At 39.6% G+C, this 25,182-nt stretch overlaps 1 protein-coding gene across 2 annotated transcripts in view; it reads right to left on the bottom strand.

Moving 5' to 3' along the window:
* The window catches only part of ARHGEF7 (Rho guanine nucleotide exchange factor 7), a 176,444-nt gene that overhangs the window by 11,725 nt on the left and 139,537 nt on the right, over nt 1-25,182 (bottom strand). For both annotated transcript variants that reach the window (XM_040336224.1, XM_040336225.1), the window contains one exon: nt 4,679-4,778. In XM_040336224.1, the coding sequence (XP_040192158.1) occupies nt 4,679-4,778 (100 nt within the window). The remainder of the gene's footprint in view (nt 1-4,678; nt 4,779-25,182) is intronic.

Here is a 25,182-nt window from a genome sequence, read left to right as displayed (position 1 = left end):
CCTCGGCGCCCCACTCTGCCGCTCTGGTCCTTCCTCTCTCAGTTCCAACACTTCACTGAGCTGGGAACTTTTTGGAAGGGCCGCCCCTTCCTTTTACCTACAGGCCCGCCCTTCCCCTGTCAGAAAACGGCGCGAAATTGCGCCCATATCACGGGGACGCGCGCGCGCGCCCGCGGAGGGGGGGGGGGACCACACGAGGAGGTCAGAGGCTGATCCTGCCGTCCAGGCCAGGATCCACAGAGCGGCATTTTTTCCTGCAGCAACCGCCTGGACCTCTCTGAGCAGGCTTGCAGGTAGGAGCATTCACTCCCTTTTACATAAGAAACCTCAGTAGATTCCCAGGGGCTTCTCTTAGAGAGAATTGTCACTATACACACAGGCCCTTTTTCAATGCTTTCTAGCACCAGTTGCAATACTACCAGGGAGGTCACGATTATGGGGAATATATACATACAGAGCCATCCTATCCTAAGATATGTGACTCACCTTGCCAGATGCAGCGCATAAACCATAGGCATGTCCCACTGTGACCTTCCCCCAGAAAAAACCTGCTGCGAACCAAGTTCCGCAAGTTTCCCCTTCACTTACCTGCTCCATGCCGCAGGACTTTGCACAGCAAGAGGTCCAATCTTCCCCCATCTCCGTGGGGCGTCTAGACCTTCAGGCCCTGGGTTCCTATGAAGGATCCACTGTCCTGGGCCCATATAGCACCCTGGCAACAGAAACATTAGGCCCCCAAAGGTTTCTAAGTTCTGGGCCCAGAGTCCAGCTCTCTGTGACAGAAAGCATTATGGGCTATACCCCAATGGTTTGGGGTCCGGTTACTGACCACTTTAGCACTGAGGCCTTTGGACAGAACCGGTTAGCCCACCTTAATCCCAAGGATGTGGAGGCAAGCTAAACCATGACCAACACCTAAGACACTGGCGTAAAAACTGAGGTACTCCTCCTATGGGAGGGGGTTATATAGGGAGGGGCACTTCCTGTTTTTGAGATTGCCAGTGTCCATCACCTGAAGGTACTCCATATAACCCATATAGTAATGAATATGCCGCTCTGTGTCCCGTGATGTACGATAAAGAAAGTATAATATTCGTAGTAGACATTTAACATGCATAGGAATAGTCAGTTCTTTACAACCACTTTAAAAGCAGTCCAACTGAAGGGAGGGCAACAACAAACAAAAGGTCAACAGGTCCACAAAGAACAAACCAATAGGTTAACCAGGGCATCAAATTTATGCCAAAATGTAGTCTGCTACATATCTTTGATAAAAAAAAATATCCCAATTAGGGCATATAGATTGGTGTGCGTGAAAGTTATAGCGTCTACAAAACGATGGTATGCATGTATACATATACACACACACACACACACACACACACACACATACATACACACACACACACACACATATATACACACACAGGAATATTTTTTATATACTAGTAATAGCGGTGACCCCCCCTACCCGGAAATGCAAATCATGTATATTTACGTGATTCTGCACAGTCAATCCCCCCTGTAGCAGGAGGCGGTCGTCAAGTGGTTAAGCTCCAATATAAAAAATTTGGTGTAGGGTTTTTACTGCTTTAAGAAAGGACAAATAACACATTTTCTTCTAAACCTATGGTATTTGGCAAATAAAAAAAATGGATTGTTGTACACATTGTTGGTTGAGCTACCTTTCGCTGCAATGATTGCAACGACACTCTTCAAATATTTCAATAGTAGGATTTCACATACAATATAATATTATCCCAAAAGACTTTCTGGATGAAACCATGCTACCTCTATTAAGTTCAGATCAAAACTTTGAATAGGCTAGTCCATAAAACTTCCATTCAATTTTTTTTCCCATTCTGAGGTGAAAATGCTTTAGTGCTATAGATCAATTTGTTGCTATTTTTTTGCAACGCCAGGCTTGGGTCTGGGAACTGTAGAAATGGACTATGGCCCTCAACCTATATAGCAACCCTGTGGCTAACTATACAAGTGAAAAAGTGAGTGCCCAAGCAGTACCCAAGGGGGGGGGAGTTCAAAAACGTTGCCAGTGTCCAGTCACGTGAAGGTTGCAGCTTTTAACCTATGAATATCCAGCCTGTGTATTGTACTATACGATTAGGATAAAAAATGTGGCTGTGTATGAAGCCAATTAGAATAACAATAGACAACACATTTAAAGCAATGTCCAAGGACACCTAAACTTTGCTGGAGCCCTTTAAAAAAAATGTAAGTATAAATTGTAAAAAAGAAAAAAAAATATCAAATTAAAGACAGTAGTGCTGGGGGGGGCAGAGCTCACGGCTGACATGTAAGCAGCGCTGAGGCAGAGCTCCGGCCAGGACGAATAATCCTTCCACTATCCTGAGTGTCAGGGACACCGATTCTGTTCAGCACCGACACCCCCATACTCCCTGGACCTGGCAGATCACAGCGATATGGTAAAATACAGGCCAGCGTCCATGGAATCCACTGCGGAGCACCAGTCTCGTTATGCCTGGGGATCTCTAGAAGGCGGCGGCCATGAGGCAGACGAGCAAGGCCCAAGCAACACACAGCAGAATGATCCCCCACTCACTCTGACAAGGTAAGCCAGTTGCCCTCTAGAACTAAGGGATTGGGAAGAGGACTCTCCCTGGACAGGCTACCCAGTAAAGAACTGGGGGAAACGGCGACAGCAGAGGGGGAAGGGAAGCCCTCATTGAAACAAATCATGGAGGCCATATGCACCTGCCAGGCCACACTGACTGAAATATTGACGGTATTAGGGCTGAAATGTTGTTTCTAAAGCATGATGTGTAGACCATTAGAGAAAGGGCGACTGAAGCTGAACAGAGAATTAGTGACTTGGAAGATGTAGTCCACCCTTTAGAGAATAAGGTGCAGAATATACACTGTAAGGTGAATGCTCACACAGATAAGCTTGGAGACATGGAAAACCGTCAGAGGAGGAACAATATTCGCTTTGTAGGTTTTCCTGAAAAAGCAGCCTGAGGATTTCCTGGAACTGTGACTTAAGGATAATATGGCAGACACTATGTTTGCATGCTTGTTCTCCATAGAGAGCGCACACATGAGCCCATCTAAAACCTCCCCCTCCTGGCTTTCATCCACGCCCGATGATAGCCCATATTCTGTACTTCAGAGATTGTGAAAACATCCTCCGTGCAGCCCAAACTATGGGAGAATTACACTATAATGGAAATCACACATCTATATATTCTGACTTCTCTGCAGCTACGCAGAAGCAAAGACAGTTTTGTTCAGGTGAAAAAGAGGCTCCGGGACTTACAACAGGCTTATAACATATTGTACCCAGCAAAACTGAGGGCGGTGGACAGAGGCAAAGTCTGCTACAAAACTCTTACAACGTTCATATCTGGAAAACTTTTCCTTCGTTTTCTCTTGGGATTCCCTTTTTGCTCCTCGGATTGTTTGACCGTCTATCCCCTGGAACGTATCCTTGGGGGACTTTTTCCTTCCTGTTTTGCAGACACCATGAAGTGGAAAGGGGAAACTCCCCCTGTTCTTTGCCCTTTTCTTTGTTTTTGAGGTTCAGTCGGTTATATTTTTTTTTTGGGCCCTAGCTCTTGGTACTGTATTTCTGGACACTAAAGGGTGAACTGTGTGAGAGCTTTTGTGGGTCTGGATGGTTCCTGGCTCCTTCAAGACATGCTGATATGCGGTGGATGCTCTCTTTCTAAAGGCCTGTGCCCACCCCCCCCCGAGGTCGATTGTATACTATTATTATGGGATTCAAACAGTTGGGGTTGTGTGCAGGGTGGGAAGGGAGGGGTTAATGTGTGTTACTGTTATGTGCTGCTGCTGTTCTCCGCTCTGACCTCTGCAGGTTAGATAAACTGATAATTGATTGTTTACTGGCCGTTCCCCCAGATATGCTGCATGTATCTCCTCTAGATATAAATGGCGGATAAGATAAGCTTGATGTCCTGGAATGTGCAAGGTCTGAACTCAAAAGTGAAAAGATCTCTGGTGTTCGACTTTATCAAGAGGTATAAGCCCCATATTATCCTACTGCAGGAATCCAAGGTTATGGCCTTAAAAAAAAAAATAAAAAAGACTGCAGTGCTGTTGTAATGATGATCAATGATCAAAATCTCCAAAACAAACCGTCCCAGAAAATAGGTAAATATGAAGATCAGTACATTATAAAATACTCAATGTTACCCAGTCAGAACATATCCTCTTCCCAATAACTTGCAATCACAGCCAATATGGTTACTTCTAGGGATACACACTTTTAGCAATCATCAGTGAAAAAAACATGACTGCTGTTTAAAGACAAATAAATTGATCCAGTATGCAGCAAAGCGGTACATTTTCCATCATTGTATTAAGTCACTCTATATTATTTTGTGTCCAATGTTTAATTTCTCAGGGCTACAGCTGTTATCTACAAGAATACACAAGAAAACATACTAGGAAAGGATCAGAGGAGCCAGTTAAAGTGCAAATTTGCTGTCATATGAAAAAGCAACTTTTCAAGAAGACTCTTGTATCTAGAAAAGGGGAAGTGTGCCTGTTTCTAGCAACTATGTAGTCACCCCATGGCTCAAATCAGATGCATTGCTTGCAAGGACAGGGCCATACTCAATGCACAGGTATATGACTGCAATGTGAAAACAACCATAGTTTATAACACAGCTGTACTCACTTTTCTTCTATAAAAGTCTGGCCATTACTTCTTGTTTCCTCTACAATTATTTTCTCCTCTTCTGGAAGTAAAACCTGGGGAGCCGATTCTTTGCGTGAACCTGACAGCAAGAAGATAGAGAATAAAAGGTAAACATAGTATCCCAGAAAGTAAAAACATTTTTATATGCTTTATGAGATGCATTTATCTTCCATGTGAAAAATAATCTAATATTAGAAATACATGAAGACACAAGATGATAAAAAAAAATATATATATATAAATACACACATCCATATAAAAAACATGGTGCCTGTATTACCTTATGAAGTCAGTAGACAACTGCAACTTGTGAATAGTTTCCAAAATACTAGGCATAAGTTAAAAAAAAAAAAAAGGAATTTTGCAAAAACGGGGGGAAAAAAATAACTTGTGCCATTTTAATTCCACACATGATTTTTAAAATGTGTCTCTTTTGTAGCACCAAGGAATTCAATGACGAATGTTACAAATGTAGTTACAACACGCAAACATTTTACAGTAAAGACTTACCTAAACAGGCAATTGAAAGGAAACACAAAATGTAAAAACAGAAAAACAACATTGTTACAATTTGCAAGCTTGTGAAGCTGGGTCTGGTTGCAGAGACGCACACATTTAATCAACATGAAAGAGGAAGTGTCAGACACATATGATGGTGAAGCTGTAGCATGCAGGATAACCTCTTCGGCGCTGAAGAGACTATAGTGTTATTTTAGGGTACTCCTAAAAACATAGCCAAGCACATTAGAACATAACTTTCAGCACAGCAACATATAACTTTTTTTTCTAAGACTGATTTGATTAAGTTTTAGTGGACAAGACCAACACATCTTTAATTTACGGTTTGCTACATTTGGCTAATCTTTTTAGGTTTTGCAATTTCTGCAATCAGTAGAGCACTGCAGAAAGTGTTTATTAAAATAACAATAAAAAGCAATAAGTAACATCAGTAAAACTTTTGAGTGAAACACCAGACCTTATTTTCTCTGATAGGATAGGGAAAGGGTTAAGATTGCTCTCAAATTTTTATCGGAGTTTGTTTCTTTGCAGTGACTTTCCTTCACCTTCTCTCCCAGAAACCACAGAAAATGAGAGAAAGTTTCTAAATTGTTATGAGAATCGTTGTGCACATTTAGGGAATTTCCTCACTTCCTGTTGTGGTGCAGACACACAAAACCTCTTATTTTGAAGTGATTTCTAACTTGCCCATGTTCACAAAGAAGTTGTACTTGGAGTTCTACATTAATCATGCAATTATTCCTCCAGTAAGCTCTCATACTCAGCTGATAGCACACATTTAGTCTATGGTGTCTAGAGACAACCCACCCCATTTACAAGCCTGACAGGCTTGACCAGTAACCAGCTAAACTCAAAATGACTGCATATCACAGTAATCAGTGTAATATCATACTTGCAAGAGACAGGCTGAGTCATAATGGACTGTACTTATTGAATAAAAGTTATTTTCTAAAAATGATAAACTGGGCAATATTTACTCTTAATACTCATGTATTCATGTAAAGTTTTCAGAGTAAGGACTCCTTTAAATCATTCTCTTCTAATAGTATCAATATAAATTATACCCAAGTAATTGTTATCATATGCTTCATTAGACAGTCAACAAGTTAGATCTAGCAAAAGTGAACCACTAAGGCCCCGTACACACGACCAAACATGTATGCTGAAACTGGTCCGCGGACCAGTTTCAGCATACATGTTTGGTCGTGTGTAGGCGCGAGCGGGCCGAATTCCAGCAAACATTTGCCCGCCGGGCCTTTTCCCAGCGGGCAAATATTCGTGGACGTGTTTTAAAACCGTCCGCTGGAATCCTGCCCGCTCGGACATGTACGGTCGTCAGTACAGACCTACCGTACATGTCCAGGCGCCCGCCGTCCCTCGCATGCGTCGAATGACTTTGACGCATGCGTGGAAGCCTTTAAATGGCAGGCCCGCCCACGTCTCCGCGTCATCGCCGCGTCATCGACACGGACACGCCCCGCGTATTGTTTACGCGCGGACTTCTGTACGATGGTGTGTACAACCATCGTACAGAAGCCCTCTGGCAGGCATGTACGGTGAAAACGGTCCGACGGACCGCTTTCATCGTACATGTTTGGTCGTGAGTACCCGGCCTAACAAAAATATTCAATTCAATTACACAAGGCTTATTTCACACAACCTAAAAAATTTCCATCAGTCTGGAGTTCATAACATTGGACATAAAGGTATCGATTTATCTCCAATTATGGCGGGCGTAAGGTCAGTGCAGGTTTTTAAAGAAATATGTAAAAATGATCCTAGGGATTGAAAGCCAACACCCTTTTGCTGTTGTGGTATGCACCGTTGAAATTCTTCTGTATATTTTATACTGGTAGCAACATAGTTTGTTTTTGGTTTAGAGGTGCTTTAAGTCACTTTGAAGTCATATACCATACGGGGAAAATGTTGTGGTCCATATGTACATGAAATATCAGTGTTATGGTATAATAAAGAGCATTGTGGTATATTTTTAAACACCGACTATGAAGGCATCAGTATAAAATTACCAAAGCATGGATGTTATAGAACAAATCCTTTTGTAGTAAAGTAAATAAAAAAAAAAAAATTGAGACTAAAAACTGAACCCCACAGTTTAATATCTTTAGCTTATGAAAGGTAAAGTAAACTGCAAAGAGCAGAGATTACCTTTATGTAAACCTTGCCTTTATGCCAAACTGATCAGTACAATTTCAAACTTTTCCTGTAGAAGTTAAACTTTTTTTCCCCAACCACCTTCCAAGTGTCCCTATAAGTCACATTAAAGCTAGATGTTTTGACATTCAGTTTTCAGTAAAGTTATCATCTTATGTTTTTATCATTGTGTTCTGTCTGACGTACCTAGGGCTTGAACTGGCTTACTTTACAGACAATATCTAAGGCCAAGGCACACAAATAGAAGCCTTAAAATCACCTCCAGGCCTTTCCATCAATAATGTATTATGACGAAATTTGCATGACAAACTAATGAGGTAACTATCAACTCTTCAGCCAGTATTTTACGAATCTTTGTTATTTTTTAACTAAAATTCTTAAGTGCATACAAGCAATTTCCCATCTTGTTAACAGGTCTTTATAAAGCCACCCCTCACACTGAAGTAAGCGATACCTGGATGTCAATTATTACAAACACAGGGTATGTTGACAACATTTTTTTAAATTCAGTGGTTTAGTTCATAAATTAGTAATCATATACTTATTATTATTATTCACGATTTACGCAAATATACTCATATTTGATAATTAGGAGTGCATTTACTTTTTAAATCCCTTTCTGCCACTAGCTTAAAGCGGGGGTTCACCCAAAAATCAACTTTCTGCCATTAGATCCAGCATACTGCCGACATCTGCAGTATGCAGTTTTTTTTTTTGTACTTATCGTTTTATCAGCCTTTGTTATCCGGCTCCGAGCGGGGATTCCTTCCGGGTATAGGCGTTCCTAAGCCAAGCGGAGTTGATTGACGGGCTGCTAAAGCGCGTCACGCCTTCCGATAATACTCAAAGTGACACTCGAGTGTTTACGGCGCCTGCGCAGTCAGCTCTATACGGCAGGCGCAGGCGCCGTAAACACCCGAGTGTGACTTCGGGTATTTTCGGAAGGCGTGACGTGCTTTAGCAGCCAGTCAATCAAATCCGCTTGGCTTAGGAACGCCTATTCCCCGCAGAAATCCCCGCTCGGAACCGGATAACAACGGCTGATAAACGATAAGTACAAAAAAAACAGCATACTGCAGATGTCAGCAGTATGCTGGATCTAATGGCAGAAAGTTGATTTTTGGGTGAACCTCCGCTTTAATTTAAATCTGAACTCCAAGTATGGATTTTATTACATTGTTACACTGGTCCAGTTTGGATCAGTAAGCATATACCATACCTGTAAGACACTGTGGAAGCAGAGGATTATTGTAGTAGTCGCCGCTACCAAAGTGGTTACAGCTTTCCAGGTCTTGTGTCAAGTGGCTGCCCTACTAACCACATGGGTTGCCCACTAAGTGTGGATGCCATTCACAGAACCCCTTGCAATTTTCTCAAATATAAGCTTTCTCTGATTGGACGAGCTGGAGATTGTGATGTCTCCATTCTGCATCTCCACCTCATATAAATCAAAGAATGCCTTGAATTCATTCTGGCAAGTCAGTCTGTGAATTGCGCCCATGCCAAGCGAGCAACCAATGTGGTTACTATGCAACAAGTTAGCGGCTCATCAAATCATATGCAGAAATGCAGCACCAAACTTGCAAGGAACCTCCACCGTTCGAGTCGCTTAGCCTTGTTTCCATGTCAGAGGTAAGGCTTTTTGGCCACAATTCTTTCATAAAGACCGCTTCTGGCCAGTATTCTTAGGACAGTAGATGGGTGTACCTGGGTCCCACTAGTTTCTTCCAGTTCTGTGCTGATTGCACTGCTGGACATCTTCCAACGTGGAAGGAAAATAAGCATCAAGTGCCTTTTATTAAATTTTCTCAATGTTGCCCATTTCTTTGTGCTTCTTTAAAAGAGCTTGGACAGCACATCTTGAAACCCCAGTCTGGTTTGAAATCTTTGACTGTGAGAGACCTTCCTTGCTGATGCAGCATAACTACCTTGTAAGACACAAGACATTGCTGTGCACAGTGTTGTCATGGTGTAAGAACTGTGACAAGAAACAGACTTCCACAAACTCACATTGGTAGCAGAGTGTGGCTGTTCCTCGCCCAGTTTTACGCCTCTTACACAGCGGTTTGTTTCAGTTAATGGCTGTGTTTCATTGTTACCTGCTTGGTATAATTGATTAATCATACACCCGACACTAATCCTCCAAATTCCTAACTTTGTGCAAGGACTGATGCTTGTTTGAAGCCAAGGGTAATCACACCAAGTACGGATTTGCTTTAGATTTTTCTTCACACACGTTGCATTTTGTAAATCGATTAAAAAAAATATATATGTAAATTAATATTTTTGGAAGCACTTACTTTACTTTACAGCAGGGATATACAATTAGTGGACCTCCAGTTGTTGCAGAACTACAAGTCCCATGATGCATAGCAAGACTGACAGCCACAAGCATGACACCCAGAGGCAGAGGCATGATGGTACTTATAGTTTTGCAACAGCTGGGGGTCCGCTGATTGCATACCCCTGCTTTACAGCATTTCTTCACACCTGCCTAAAACTTTTGTACATAAAACATTAATCACTGCTTATAAAGATGTTAGCTGGAGTTTGGCTTCAATTAGTTAATGTATTTGAATTTGCTCATACATCTAACACTTCCTACCAGACTGACAATGCTGTGTCTTCATCCAGAGTGCAGGCACTCTAATACACAAGGTGTGCTACTGGCCAGATCACCAGGTGAAAACAGAGGGGAAAGGCCCCTCCCTTATGGAATAGAAAAAAGAAGTCAACTCAATAATGGAGGCAGAGAGATGGGTGGATAAGATTAGAGATAAACGGGATAGATTTAACAACATATGGGCAGGTTGGAAACACCACTCCCCACAGATATAATGGGAGTAATGGAGGGAGTTCACTTCTCTCTCTTTTTTTTTTTTTCTCTCTTTCTTTTTCTTAGCCGCATATACTCACTCCTCTCTCTAAAAATACACTTTATGCTCAGTAAGAAAGACAAACTACAATCTTAGGTGAATGTTGTTTTACTTTTCCTTTCTTTTTTATATATACTCCTCCTCGCCCTCTCCTTTATCTCCATAGGAAGGGAGAGGGGAGGAAATGGAGACTGAAAGGGGAAAGGAATGGGGTTTTATTGTGTATGTATATAATTCACAAAGGAAAATATAAAGAAGGTCGAAGTTAAGAGAACTCCACAAACACTAGAGACACAGGCCGATGCTTATACACATAAAATAAACACAAACACATAGACAGCACAAATAAAAATAAACCTGAATTGGGCCTAAAATGTATGTATATGTATGTGTATATGTATGTATGTATGTATGTATGTATGTATGTATGTATGTATGTGTATATATATATATATATATATATATATATATATAATGTATGTATATGTATGCGCGTGTGTGTGTGTGTGTATATATATATATATATATATATATATATATATGTGTGTGTGTGTAGGTATATATATATGTGTGTATGTATTCTTTTTATTCTTATTTTTTTCCCACACTTTGAAATAGGAATACACAAACACGATAAGTGCACAAGAATATAAAAGGGGGGATACCTTAATGAGGAGTAATTTTGCTATAATCTATGTGTGTGGGGGGGGGGGTGGATAAGCACTGCTTCCTCCCTTTCCCTTTATCCCCCACTTTTTTTTTGTTCCTCCTTTTTTATCTTTGTTTTGTTTGTATTTATAAATGTTATGTATTCTGTCCCCAGGGGATTTTCGGTATACATGTATGTGATATAAAGAAATATACAGAAAAAAAAAAAAAATTATGAAAAAAAGAAAACAGAGGGGAAAAAAATCTAAACAAGAAAACTAATGCAGCAACCAAATCTAAATGACTGAATGGTATGCTGAACTGCAGGTTTAATCACTTGCTGGCAAGTTAAATTACATCCTTGCTCTATGAATATTTTACAAACACCAGTTGCGAGAAATTCCTAAAATTCCCAGTTCTGCCTAAGTGTCATGCTCATCACAAAAACGTTTAGCATATGTAAAAAAAAAAAAAAAAATGCTATTTTGCATAAGTTCATATATTATACATATGTTTATGAAAAAAAATAAGAGTGACTGATGTTGGAAACTTATATTGACCATATAAATAAACACCCTGTTTTAAATATTTTTCTTAAAGCTTTAGTTATATATATTTTTAATCAGCACCAGGGACTATACTTATATTAATTTTCCAATGTATTGGTTGTCGCTCTGTTCAGTAAAAATTTTCATACTCTGCCCACCTCTTGAACCTACACCCCCACACTTGTGATCTTCTGGTGCTGTAAGAGTTAATATAAGCCACTGGACCAGTCACAGGCTCTTGTCAAAAGTGCAGACTATGCCTTCCCTTTTGCCCCCCTGCTCCATTCATAAATGCTGTACTATATATTCATCTCAGTGGATGAAGAAATCATTCCCCCCATTCAGCCTGTTTGAAGAAGAAAAAAAAAAGCGAAGAAAACCAACAATCTATTATCAGCTTAAAGAATATGTAAAGGTTTGTTTAAAAAAAAAAAAACATGTCATACTTGCCTCCTCTGTGCAGTTGGTTTTGCACAGAGTGTCTCCGATACTCCTCTTCTGGGGTCCCTCAGCGGCGCTCCTGGATCCACCTCTTCTCTAATGCCCGGTTTGGAGAGCCACTCTCCCTCAGGGCACTCGTGCGGGTGTGCTCCAGTGTCCTGTTGCTGCGTCCACTGACACAGACAGCCCACCCCCCGGGAGCCAATGGCTACATTGCCATCAATGTATCCAATCTGGACCTGAGACACCAGCTGGAGCTGGTGTGCTCATCCCGATTGCTGGAAAGACCGGGTTCAAGTAAAGGGGGGCTCTGGAGGGCTGTTGCATAAAAGGAGGTTTTTCACCTTAATGCATTAAGGTGAAAAACCTTGAGGGTTTACAACTCCTTTAAGGGACCCTCTTTTATTTTGATGAAACTGGAATTCTTTTCATCAAGATTTAAATTGAAGGCTCAGTTGGGCATTAAAGAGAATATATATCACACACACACACACACACAATATTGTCAAAAGTATTGGGACACCTGCCCTTGCACACACATGAACTTTAATGGTGTCTTAGTCTGTAGGGTTCAATATTGAGTCGGCCCACCCTTTGCAGCTATAACAGCTTCAACTCTTCTAGGAAGGCTGCCACAAGGTTTAGGAGCGTGTCTATGGGAATGTTTGACCATTCTTCCAGAAGCACATTTGTGAGGTCAGGCACTGATGTTGGACGAGAAGGCTTGGCTTTCAGTTTCCGCTCTAATTCATCTCAAAGGTGTTCTATCGGGTTTTGATCAGGACTCTGAGCAGGCCAGTTCCTCCACCTCAAAATCGCTCATTCATGTATTTTTTAACCTTGCTTTGTGCACTGATCCAAATCATTTGGTGGAGGGGGGGGGGGATTATGGTGTGGGGTTGTATTTCAGGGGTTGGGCTTGGTCAGTATACCAAGAAATGTTTGCTGTGTCATCTGCCACCTCTAAACTGTAAAAAAAGAAAACCTCCCTGAACTTGCCACTTCCTGTATGTCCTCTGCGCCGACCATGAAAATCATGGCTGCCGAGCCATAACCACCATGGTCAGAATGGGTCCCTCTGTCATATGCTGCCCTGTTCTCAGCTCTCCTCCCTCCCCCCTCACCCCCCCCTTTCCTGCCGCCTCCCTCTCTGTCTGTCTCTGCCCCTGGCCCCCCCACAGCTATTATTGGAAAACAAAAGCCTAAAATTGTCACTGCCAATCCCTCTATTAGAGGCTGGCATAGCACATGATATAAGTGGTTTTGAAAAACAAGTGTTCTAAATACCGAATTTCAGCTGTCTTCAGGCCTGTCACGTGACTCGCATTACAGCTCCGATGGATGGCTTCTACGGTGATGAGCGGCAACGTGATCTCCCCCAGCTGACGTCAGAGAGAGATCACGGCACCTCCCGCAGAAGACATCCATCAGAGCTGTAAAGAGGCCATGAGTCACGTGACAGGCCTGAAGACAACTGAAATTCGGTATTTAGAACACTCCTTTTTCATAACAACTTACATAATGTGCTATAGCAACCTCTAATAAAGGAGCTGGCATAGTCTTATATAAATGCATTAACAAATACTTTAAAGCAGAAAGAATAATGACATGGCCCCCTTCCTCACCTGACCTAAGCCCTATTGAGAACTAGTGGGCCCTTCTTAAACTGGAGTTTTTTTGTGAAAGAAAACAGTACACCTCTGAACAGTGTCTGGGAAGCTGTGGTTGCTGCTGCACAAAAAGTTGATTGTCAACAGATCAAGAAGCTGACAGACTACATGAATTGTAGGTCTATGACAGTTATTGAAAAGAAGGGTGGCTATAAAATGTCACTGATTTTTTTTCTTTTTTTTTTAAATGCCAGAAATTTTTAGTTGGAAATTTTGGAGTTTGTTTATTATTCCCACTTTACCAGATGTAAACAAACAAGTGAGGTGGAAAATTTTCAATTTTTTCATTTAGTTGCATAATAATTATGCACACTAATAGTTGCCCAATAATTGTGCACACAGATATTCTCATAAGAAAGCCAAAAACTCACTTTTACTTTCTTAAATATTCAGGTTTGAGTGGGGGGGGGGGAAGCACTGTAAAAAAAAACGACAGCTTAATTGTCTATTTTTAAGTGTGAAGGAATCCTAGTAACAAAGAATGAATGAATTTGAAGACTCTTGATCCTTTAAAACCAGCAAATCAGTAGATGTAGCTCCCACATTTCTTTCCTGACAATTTCCTTTCAAGAATAAAGTTAGCCTGTGAACAAAGCAATATAGGAGTCGCCGTTACTGAAGTTTTCGCACACCGAAAAAAATACAGTAGATGCATTAGCATGTGGGCCCCAATTAAGCAAATGTAATTGAATCCTTTCAAAGTGTAGCACAGCACTTTTTAAACTGCATGGTAATGCAGGGTACTGCAACTAATGTTGGCATATTGTCATATACATTTTAATGTGAATGTATCCACATCAATGCATACATATTTGAATGCGTGTTGTGCATCTTAAGCGTTATGAGAGAATTTAAGAGCTGTGAACTGATTGTAGGCATAAGGGTCCTTTCATACGGGTGATCAGTCTGGATCTGTCAGTTTTTCAGACAAAGACTGAACCACAATGTTTGTCTATGGGTGGGCAGATGTTAATGGATGATCATCCATTGACATCCGGCTACATCCATGTCTGTTCAGGTCTGTTTCTCTAGTCCCTGTCCTTTTACTGTTTAGACAGATCTGAATAGATGTATATGGATGGCATCCATCTACATTCGTTTAGTTTGTGTCAGTTTTTAGACAAGATACATTTTGGCTTCTGCAAAAAAAAATAAAAAATAAGGAAAAAATGGATGTAAACTGATGTGAACTGAACTGTACTGCAGGGTAAACTGAAAGACATATGTGAAAACTGATGTAACCTGAATCCATATTCATCATTTTTTTTCTTAGCAAATGTGACTGAACTGATGACGCTTGTGTGAAAGGAGCCTTAGGATTTGTTCACATGTGGAGATTTAATGCTTGCTCCATGTAGGGCAGTGTAGCACAGTGATGCCCAGGTGTTGGTTCATCCCCATGCCAGCAGTTCTACATCAGGCAATTGAGGCATAGTTGCTGCAAGAACAGAGCCACTGCTCCCAATGTGACATTCGTGCACCTGCATGGATGTCATATTGTGAGCAGCGGCTGTGTGTGTAGCTTCTACATCTCAACAGACACGGATTGAACTGCTGGCACGGAGATGCACACAACACCAGTAATATAGGGCCTTGCACCAGGCACAGATGAAAACGTGTGTGAATGAGGCCTAAAGGGAGGGTACATGTTGGGGTCTTCTACATAGTTATGGATGATTTAGATTAGGGATGCCAAAGGATGCTAAATAATATTTAACTTGGTTTTCAGCACAAAGCAATGTTCGTACTGGAAACTACCATGGGCATTTTCTCCAAGGAATACTTTCATAGATATTTTGGCCAAAATGCATTGAAACAAACAGTTGAAATGGTTCATGTTCTATCAACCTAGGTGAATTAGGAGTCTGAAATTCAAGGTAAAACTCTTACTTTGTAAAAAAACATATTCAACTGAGGCCAACTTTTAATGGAAAACAGACAAAAGTGTTCTGGGAACACATAATAAATTGAAGAGGTAGTCACTTCCCACAAGTAATAATTGACTTTTGAAGGCACAGGCTAGCAAAGGCAAAATTTATTTAAACTGTACATGACAAAGGCTTTCTCTCTCATGTCGCTTATTTATATAAAGCAAATACTTCAGCTTCATACTGAACCACAAGGCATATGTATACTGTAAAATACAACATTCAGAAATATATGTGTATTTTGTAATCTGTTGTCTTAAGAAGGCAATGTCCCACTAGACATGGCTTTTCCCTTCTGCAGATGAGATGCAGAGGAAGTTACAGCATGGAACACGAAGTAATGTGCTTGCATCATATAACAAAACACTGAACACAGAAATGACCACTTTATAAAGAATAAGAAATACAGTGCAACAAAGATCATTTCATTCAGGCAGAAGAGGATTTAGACAATTCTCGAACCACTATTTGGATCTAATGCCCTCTGTCTCAATGCAGAATTATGTACATGTATATATGTATATTGTTATATGTATATATGTTACAGAACTATATAAACAATTGCTCACTTAACTCCCACAAAAATAGAACCACTACAGATTTAATACCATTCACGTCCTTAAGTTCCCAAAACAAAAAGAAACCTTTTTATATAATACTTTAGAACAGTTTACAGTAAAACAAAATGCACAGATCATTTTTAATTGTCAGAGGAACAGGAAATTATTTTTTCGGTAGGGTAGGCTTGTAACACACAGCACATGATGAAAATACGACATTGGCTTAGCTGCTATGGCTTAAAAACACTAATGTTTAATTTACAGAATAAGTTGAACATGCCTTTCCCTCATGTCCTACAAATATAAGAGAAACTGCATATATGTTTTATTTGTGAAAATATTTGAAATTATGAGCAGCTAGTTTTGTGATCCCAAGAGACAGCATAACCAGATGCCCTACCTTCACTGCAACATTAGTACAGTTTGGTCATGAACACTGGTCAATCAATTCCACAGCCAGCTGACTGGACAAAGAAGGAGAGACAGAATGTGGAAGATGTCCGTTCATAAAAGTAGATATGCACTTCTGATTGGCTGGGAATGCTGCCATTTTCTCACCCAGTCTTAATCATGCTATACTAGTGAATACAAAAGGGATTACAGGTTTAGCTGCATGATTCCCAAACATGTTTACGGTTTGTTCTAATTTGGAATCCCGTTACCATTTAAAATGTCCTTTATTGTGGCTTACATGACAGAATGATGGAGTTTTATCACTTTCAGGATTATAGGGAGATAAAATGAGTCCCTTAATAGTGACAAGTGCTGGGGCCAAAAATGATAAGATTGCTCCCATACTGGCCCTTTAGTACACCACCTTGAAAAACTGGCAGGCACTGGGCATTATTAAAATGTTCAGCTTTACCAATTTATGGCTTTATAAAACCTAGATAAAGAAAGCATAGGCTTTGACAGGAGAAAACGTGTATACAAAAGACAAGTAGGCCATTACAATAGTGATGATATAAAATTAAAGTGTATGCAATGACCATAGAACCCCCCCTGACAGAAACCTGCTTTGTTAAATACTTGCCTTCCATCCCGTTCCAACCATTTTACTGTGTGGTTCTGACTAGCATCGCACAGCCACCCCGACCAACTTGACCCCATCATCATGCCACAGCCCAATTAATTTCTATGGGTACACTGTATTTACTGCTGCAATACACCAAAACCTAATTGCATTTGAGTGGAATACAATAAAAATAAAATATTGTTAGTAAGTAGGGATTTTTGGCAGAGTTGACATGCAAAGTCTATTCTACCAAAAAACATCTGTGTAAGGCACATGCACTCTCCCCATTTCAATAGAATGCTGGAAATGGGCCAGGTGCCAGAGACAAAGCAACTCCTTTGTTTGTGGCAGCAGAAGTGGAGGCATGGAAATGGAACCAGTTAGAGGTGCCTAGTGGCTGGACAAAAGCAAAGAAGTATGTAAATGTGTGCCATAATCTGCAATACTTACAAATTACGCCAAAGACATTTACATCTGCTTTAATAGGGCCACAATGACTGTGCACAATAAGAGGCGCTGACGGGTACATTTGCGCTGGTGAGGCTATGCAGTGTCAGGAAGGGCTACACAATGAAGAAAGCTGAAATGCTGAGAAAGCCAAGTATTTAACAAAGTAGGATGCACTCAGATGTGGTAGAGAATTAAAGTGTACATCAGGGCAGAATAAAAATATGCAGTACTTATCTGCCATTTATGTACATTTGTTCATTTTTTAGCCTTTTAAAGACCCTGCATGTACAGAAAAATACTTGGTCAATGTGCCAGAAATGCACCTGGGTACAACCAGCATGTAGGATTTCTAGCATGCGGTTATTGGCAGTGGCTAAAGCGGTCAGCGGTAATCACTGTTTTCTCCTGGCACCCTGCACCCCCACTAGCCGGGAAAACATAATAGCTCTGTGGGAGGGATTGAGCTATTTTTCTCAATTGTCTCAAATGTTTAGCCTTTACAATCATTTTAAAAGATAAAAAAAATGCTTTCAATTTTACATTTTGCACATTTTAAAATGCACTTTTTACTTGCCCTCATGAAAAACTAGAACTTCTAAACATATTTTCTGAGAACAAAATTGTAAAAATAACAAATGGAACTTTGAAAACCTAATTTTCTGAAAACAAAGAACCTGCAAAACTAACAAATGGAACTTGAAAGTAAATTAATACCACATATGTCAGGCCTCAAACTGGGTGCACCTACAAAATAACAAACTAGCATACAAAATTTTACAATAGGCAGCACTTTAAAAACCTATCAGTTCAGAAAGCTGACAAATAATGGATCTAGAATAATTCCTCTTACACCCCATACACACTATTAGATTTTCTGCAGATTTTTGTCTTCAGATTTACTAAAACCATATAATATGAGGTCAACCCTTAAGAGTTTCAATTTGTGTGCAATCAGGCAGGCCCTTACACTACATGGTTTTGGTAAATCTGCAGAAAATCTAATAGTGTGTATGGGGTCTTACTCTTGCGCATGTGACCATGCCACATATGTGTTAAGCAATCAGCTTATGCGCCTCCTTTAATTTAAAAAAAAAAATTGGATTTGATATTTGGTCACACTACAGCCTTCTGTGTTCCACACAAGTTTAATGTCCTTGTATGGTATAGGATGATGGTAGTCTCCACCCACAGATAGTAGTTTTTAGTGGAAGAGGATTGCGCTAGAACCACCCAGATGGAATTTGTATAAGGGACAGAGCCAGCACCCATCTCTCCTCTAGCTATAAAAATAAACAACTCTTGCAGTGCAGGTGCTGGGGGATGACTACACACTACAAGGAGGTGAATTTTCCTGAAGTTAGGCTTTTGTGTATCCAAGTAGAGGGAGAATAGGCTACATACTTTTAAATCTGCTTACCCTGTAAAATCTTCAAACTCGGCAGACACCAGTTTGAAGTACTGCTATACACACATATACATACACACACTGATACTTTATAGTATTAGAATTTTAAAAGCTCAGACAAATGGGAAAAAAAAGAACATACCCAGTGTTAGGAAGATTCTCAAACGTTACAGTAGGGAATTCCCTCAGCATTGCTAATGCTTCCCAAAAATACTTAGGTGCATGATTTTTTAGTCTGCAAACCTAGCATTACAGCCAATAGCCAAAAACAAATGAATAGGCAGAGCTCAAAATTGTGAAATTATGTATTCCATTTAAACTATTTTTATTTATTTTTTTTCACATGAAAAAAATACTACTCACTGTGCCACCATTTTCAAAAACGCTCCACGATTTCTATTCGTATATATATATGACCAATCAATCCATCTGGGAGTAAGGTGCCACTGGAATCCCCCCCCCCCCCACACCCGGCTTTATTTCTGTAAGATACTTATTCCCATGTGGTGATGAATGGTCATTACAACACGCACATTTTGGGCAATATTTTGTCGAAGGAGTCTGATGGAACATTTTCAGCTGAACCATGGCATGTAATCAGATACAGTCACAGGTATTTTGAAATCCCTTTAGGGGGTAGCACGACAAAGTGCTCTTTTTATGTATAAATTAAAATTAATAATTCATAGTATGTGATACAGATCATCTTTTAAAGGCTTGTTCACTACACGTCTGTTGAGCTGCATTTTTTGGCATGCCCTTGCACATGTATAGTGTGAAAAAGCCACACAGAAAATGTGCTCTTTTTACAACATACATGTAAGTGAGTGTACAGAAAATGCATCTCAACAGACATGGCATAAATAAACTCTACCATTCTATGTGGAAATCGATGTATCCAATTGGCAACTACACGTTTTGCTCTATTCTAAAGGTTTGCCAAAGGCCTATTCAGTGCAAATTGATCCTGCATACAGAATTGCCTGTTGAAGCAATGTTGCTTCAGGATTAAAAGAAAAAAAAAGTACTGTTACTTACCTCTACACATAACCAGTAACTTTAGATTTAATGCACGGATACATAGGTGTCTAGGTTTAAAAAAATCTGCATAGCAATGGTTACATTTGCCGATTTCCTCTAGAATTATTATATTGTATCTCTTGTTACAAAGGCTGCCCATAATAAAAGAACATCCCTTTAGAAGAGAAAATATGCTAAATAGCATTCATTTCTCCCTAATTTAAACAAACACACAGGTCAATTCACTGGATAAATGCCTATGCAATTTTTTTTTATAAATAGACCCCATAGCCTTTTCTCCAATTAGCAATACATCAAACAAGCATTGTTTCTATAAAAGATACTGTATATTAAAAGTGAATTATTATTTAAAAGATTAAAAATGACATGGAACTACACTACAACTACTTGGAGTTGGTTTTCTGCAACAGACTGGTCAATGTGTAAATATACACATTGAAATTCACCTGTATGATAGGATACTAGTTTGTTGTTAATAGGACTAGAATAAGGTTTCCACCAACTATACCAAACACCAAAATTTAGATAATTCCTTAAATAATACAATCAGTTTGGTTAAATAAAAAATAAAATAAAACATAAAATAAAATAAAATAAATAAATAAATAAATAAATAAATAAATAAATAAATAAATAAATAAATGTACCAGCCTGGTAAAAACAGATGTATGAAGTTCCATTTTAATTGTAATTAGATAATACAAGTACATGGTATTTATGGGTAGTAAATTTTAGTGGCATATTTGGCAAAAGAAAAGGCTATGTATGTCACTTGACTTCATGGGATTTTGGGAAAGCATAAAAGAGAATGTACCTTTTCTTTGTAGTTTCAAGGAATACTTTAACTAAACAGGAATAGACAATACCCAATGTGCTGTGTGCTCTGAAAATGTTATTTTTGTGGCTCTCTATGTCCCTCGTAAAATCAGCAGGAAAAAAGTTTTTAAAGGCTAAGCTTAATTTTTAGGAAGAAAGAAAGACACATTTTGCAGAGAAAAAAAATGTGCATTTATTTTTTTCCTACAAAAGCCTGTAACACATTGCACTTGTGATCCACTGATCATGGGTGCAATGTCAGGCTCCTGCTGACACTTACTCCAGTGGTCTTTCTCATACCTCTGTAAAGGTTGAGTGAAAGCTGGAACAATAATCAAAACTACAAAGGCACTCATCAGCACCCCCACCGTTCATTGAGAATTACAAGCTGTCTTCCCCAGTGAGGGCGGGACTTGTAGTTTCTTCAGTCAGACTACTTTGAACGAATGACCAGATTACATTGTTTTTAAAATGTGACACCCAGTACAGGGGAGAGGATCCCCTTCCCACTATCACAGAGTAAGTGGTGAAGGGGTGAACGGGGAATGAGCTGGAACAGGTTACACCCTAAATACGGATACATGTTTCAAGGTGAATGTAGCCTTTAAACCTCCAGCATGCACTATGCACACACAGCTAAATTTATTGACATGCAGGTTCAAGAGTATTGTAACAGGCTGTATTCAGCTCCATCAACTGTGAAATCACAACACCAAAACTATTATGACACTACATTGGCATAGTAAATGGCAAATTTAAAGTGACCACTGGGTTCTGAAAGCCACAGAACTGTTGTATGCCAAATACTGCATATTGTAAGATTAGGCAAGTGCTAACTAGCTTGCTTTTAGTGATAAAATATTAAGTGTTCAAGCAGTTTGACTACTAAAAACAATTAAATTAGTGCTCAAAAAGGTAGTAGCACTGAATTTCATAATGGCAGACATTGTGCAAAAGTGCCCATCATGAAAATGCACTAGCTGATTTTACTTAAATAAAAAAAAAAAACATTTAAAATCTATATATAGATTACTGCATTTCAGGGAGCCAAAACACATTTTAGTGTAAATTCATAGTAAGATAATAAAGGTCACTTGAAATTGCCTGCACAATAGAAGTTAAAGGTTTTTATTACTCTGTTGCAGTTTTCCCATTTCATCTATCCAACATATCTATATCTAACATTATTTTAAAAACCACTGCTTTGGAAGTATGAACTAGATGGTGAGAACATTAATGCCATCCATTAGTGGTAATCAAGATACTGTAACATGTCTTTTGATACCGAGCATCTTCTTTTGCAGCAATGCCCTGTTTGAGCTGAATCTGTTTGGCCATTCCCTGAATATTGTTTCTCCCATGCCTGTCTGTACAAAAATTGTTTAAATAACGAATATAAAAAAAAAAGAAAAAAAGAAGAAAAATAACACGGCTTTGTGCAGCTCGATCATTTGTTTTCTTTATTCTCTTAATTGTGGCCTCAGAATTGTCTGTCCATACTACCAAGCCAAGAGAAGTATTGCAAAAATGCAGTGATAAAATAAATTTTGTCAACTGCAATGTCAAAACTTGAGACAGAGTAAAACCTTAAACTTTCATTGTTATACTTCTTTAAAAAAATTGGCACAAACCTGTAGTAAAAAATTTCACATACTTTAAACATAAGAAAATAAAAGAACACTTGGTAATTTAAACATATGTAGTTTCACAAAAATATAAAAATTGGCTAAATAGCAGAACCTTAGAAACCACAGTTTTAGATAAAGACTTAAAAACAGTAAACTTGGGAAGGTTTTTCTAGCCGGGCAAGAAATTACTGGATTGGCTAACACAGGGACAGAAAAGAGACATTAAAGTAGAACTAAAGACAAAACTTTTTTAAGTTTTGGAAAGAGTGAAGATAGATTAGAACATGTCAGTTTTTATTGCCATCTGTTAGGGAGATTTGTCCTGTTTATGGTTATCTTTAAGAGAGAGTAAAAAGGAAATCCCAAATTTGCGGTTGTTACCAGAACAGCAACAAAGGAGAAGTTTTCCAATGGGGACACTAGATCTGGTGACCTGTGGGGCTCCCCAACGGATCCCCTTAATTTGCAGGGATTTCCTCTCACTTCCTGTTTTGGCTATGGGACAGACGGCAAACAAAAGTGATAGTGGTCATAACCTGCCCTTACTCTATCAAAAAAAAAAAAAAAAAAGTTGTGCCCATAGTTCTACTTTAATAATAGCCCTTTACAGAGAAAATGTGTGTTTTCTTTTAGACGTCGAGGGCAAGATAAATTTTTGATACCGACCACCAATAAACACTGACAGAGGTTGAGTGCCTTTCCCACACAAAAATAATTTAAAAACAGTTTTGGCTTAACTGGGTTTTAGGTAGCAGTGGCATATGTCCTTAAAGGATGTCAAGTGCAACCATAAAAATTGTGAATAAAAGAAAACACAAGTGCTCTAAACCAAGTGGGTGCTTGACTTACAAGACTCATACTCCTGTAAGCCTCTTGTTCCAAGAATTTCATGAGAAGAACTGTACAAAAAGGATGTGTGAAAATAGGATTTTTTTTTGATCTACCACTAAAATTTGTTTCTTGGAGTAAAGCATAGGACACAAGCTCGTTAGTCTTTACAGTATATTATATGCAGCCACCTTCAGGTGATTAGATACTGGCAAAACAAAAGCTGCAGGGACATCTCCAATATAACCCATCCCATTCCCAGCTAGCATCAGTTTTGTAGCAAGTAATGGGTAGATCATGCAGAACAGAGGGGATGAATTTTATCTTGTAGAGAATTTCAAGAAAAGGATTTTATTGGCAAGTCAAAAACTCTTTTTTTTTTTTGTATAGTAAAGGACATGGAATCGCTAGTCTTTAACTGAAGGATGTCCAAAAGAAATCAAACTGAGGGATGGGCAACACAACAAAAGCTCTCAACAGAACTCACAGAGCAGATTGTAGCACCTTTTGCATAAAACTGGTGTCTAAGGAGGCTTAAAAATACACCTAGAAACACTCACGTTTGTGAACAGAAGACCAAGTGGTAGCCTGAGATCTGAGAAACAGATGTCTGATGTTGAAAAGTCTCTTAAGCTCCAACAGATCGAAGCACTAACAAGTTTGGTCAAGTGTGCAGAAATGCTATCCTTTAGACCAGTGGTCATCAACCCTGTCCTCATGGCCCACTAACAGGCCAGGTTTTATGTATTACCTTGGGGAGATGCAGACTAGAATACTGCAATCACTGAGCAGCAAATGATATCACCTGTGGTTTATTTCAGCTATCTTGCAAACCTGGCCTGTTAGTGGGCCCTGACGAATTGGGTTGATGACCATTGCTTTAGACTATAGGCTGAAATGAGGACCTGTTTAACCCACCACTACCTCACTCCTAGAATGGAAAGCAAGAAAAGGGGAAACCCCTGTAGAAACCTCCTGTGCTCTGGTTAGGGGGAAAAGGGAAACCCCTATAAGGAGAAATTAAGATTTAGGTCTCAGGACAAACTTGTCCTTGTGCATAACCAGGAAGGATTCTTTACAGGATATAGCTGTTAAGTTAGATACCCACTACAAAAGGTGATCACAACAAGACAGGCCACCTTGTGAGTGATGTTAGATAAAAGAACACCCTAAAAAAGTTCTAAGGGGAACTTCTGAAGGGTTGAAAGAGGCCAAAGCTGTTGCACTGTCAGACTAGATTCTTGAAGGGAGACCTAGCAATAGACAAATAAAGTCAGACAACTACAGGTTGGATGGAGGGGCCTGCCAATAATATGATTCAGTGCCCAAAGCAACACTGCAGTCTGGCCATGCATCTATTTTAGGCATTGCTGGTCATGTTCCCCCCCAAAGGCTCATCCAAAGAGTCAACCAATTGGAAAGCTGCACAAATGGATCACAGTGGCTATGCTGCAGACAGGAATCAGGAATCTTGACAGAAGAATCTACAAGAGCAAAAACATCCACATGAAAGATCATCTTCTCTCACACAAAAAATAGGGTTATCTGGAGTGAGGGGGGTTAAACAAAGGGATGTGCCTGTGGCTTTTTTGCCAGTGTCAAAACCACCTAAAGGAAGCTGCATACAACCCATAACGATCTGTATCCTGTAATGTACGACTAAGAAATGGGCTTACGTTTACTAAAGTTAATTCAGTATTATTTTCCCTTTGCTACATGCCACATGTCAGTGGTCTCTAACCATGGGCTAAAAGCAAACAATTCTACTATTCATACCAAACTGAACGTCTGAAGGAGGTCAAATTGCAGGTCAAATGCACCTGTTAATGAATTCTGAAGGATCTTATGAGCATCTCAAACTGATGCCATCCACACAAGCTTAAAGCCTGTTGAAACATGCCCTATTATATCTGAATGAACCATAAGTCAAACTGCAGG

The sequence above is a fragment of the Rana temporaria genome, chromosome 2 (genome assembly GCF_905171775.1).
Source record: "Rana temporaria chromosome 2, aRanTem1.1, whole genome shotgun sequence".
In the NCBI taxonomy this organism is placed as follows: Eukaryota; Metazoa; Chordata; class Amphibia; order Anura; family Ranidae; genus Rana; species Rana temporaria.
The sequence above is the reverse complement of the archived record's forward strand: the minus strand, read 5'-3'. Positions and strand labels throughout refer to the sequence as shown.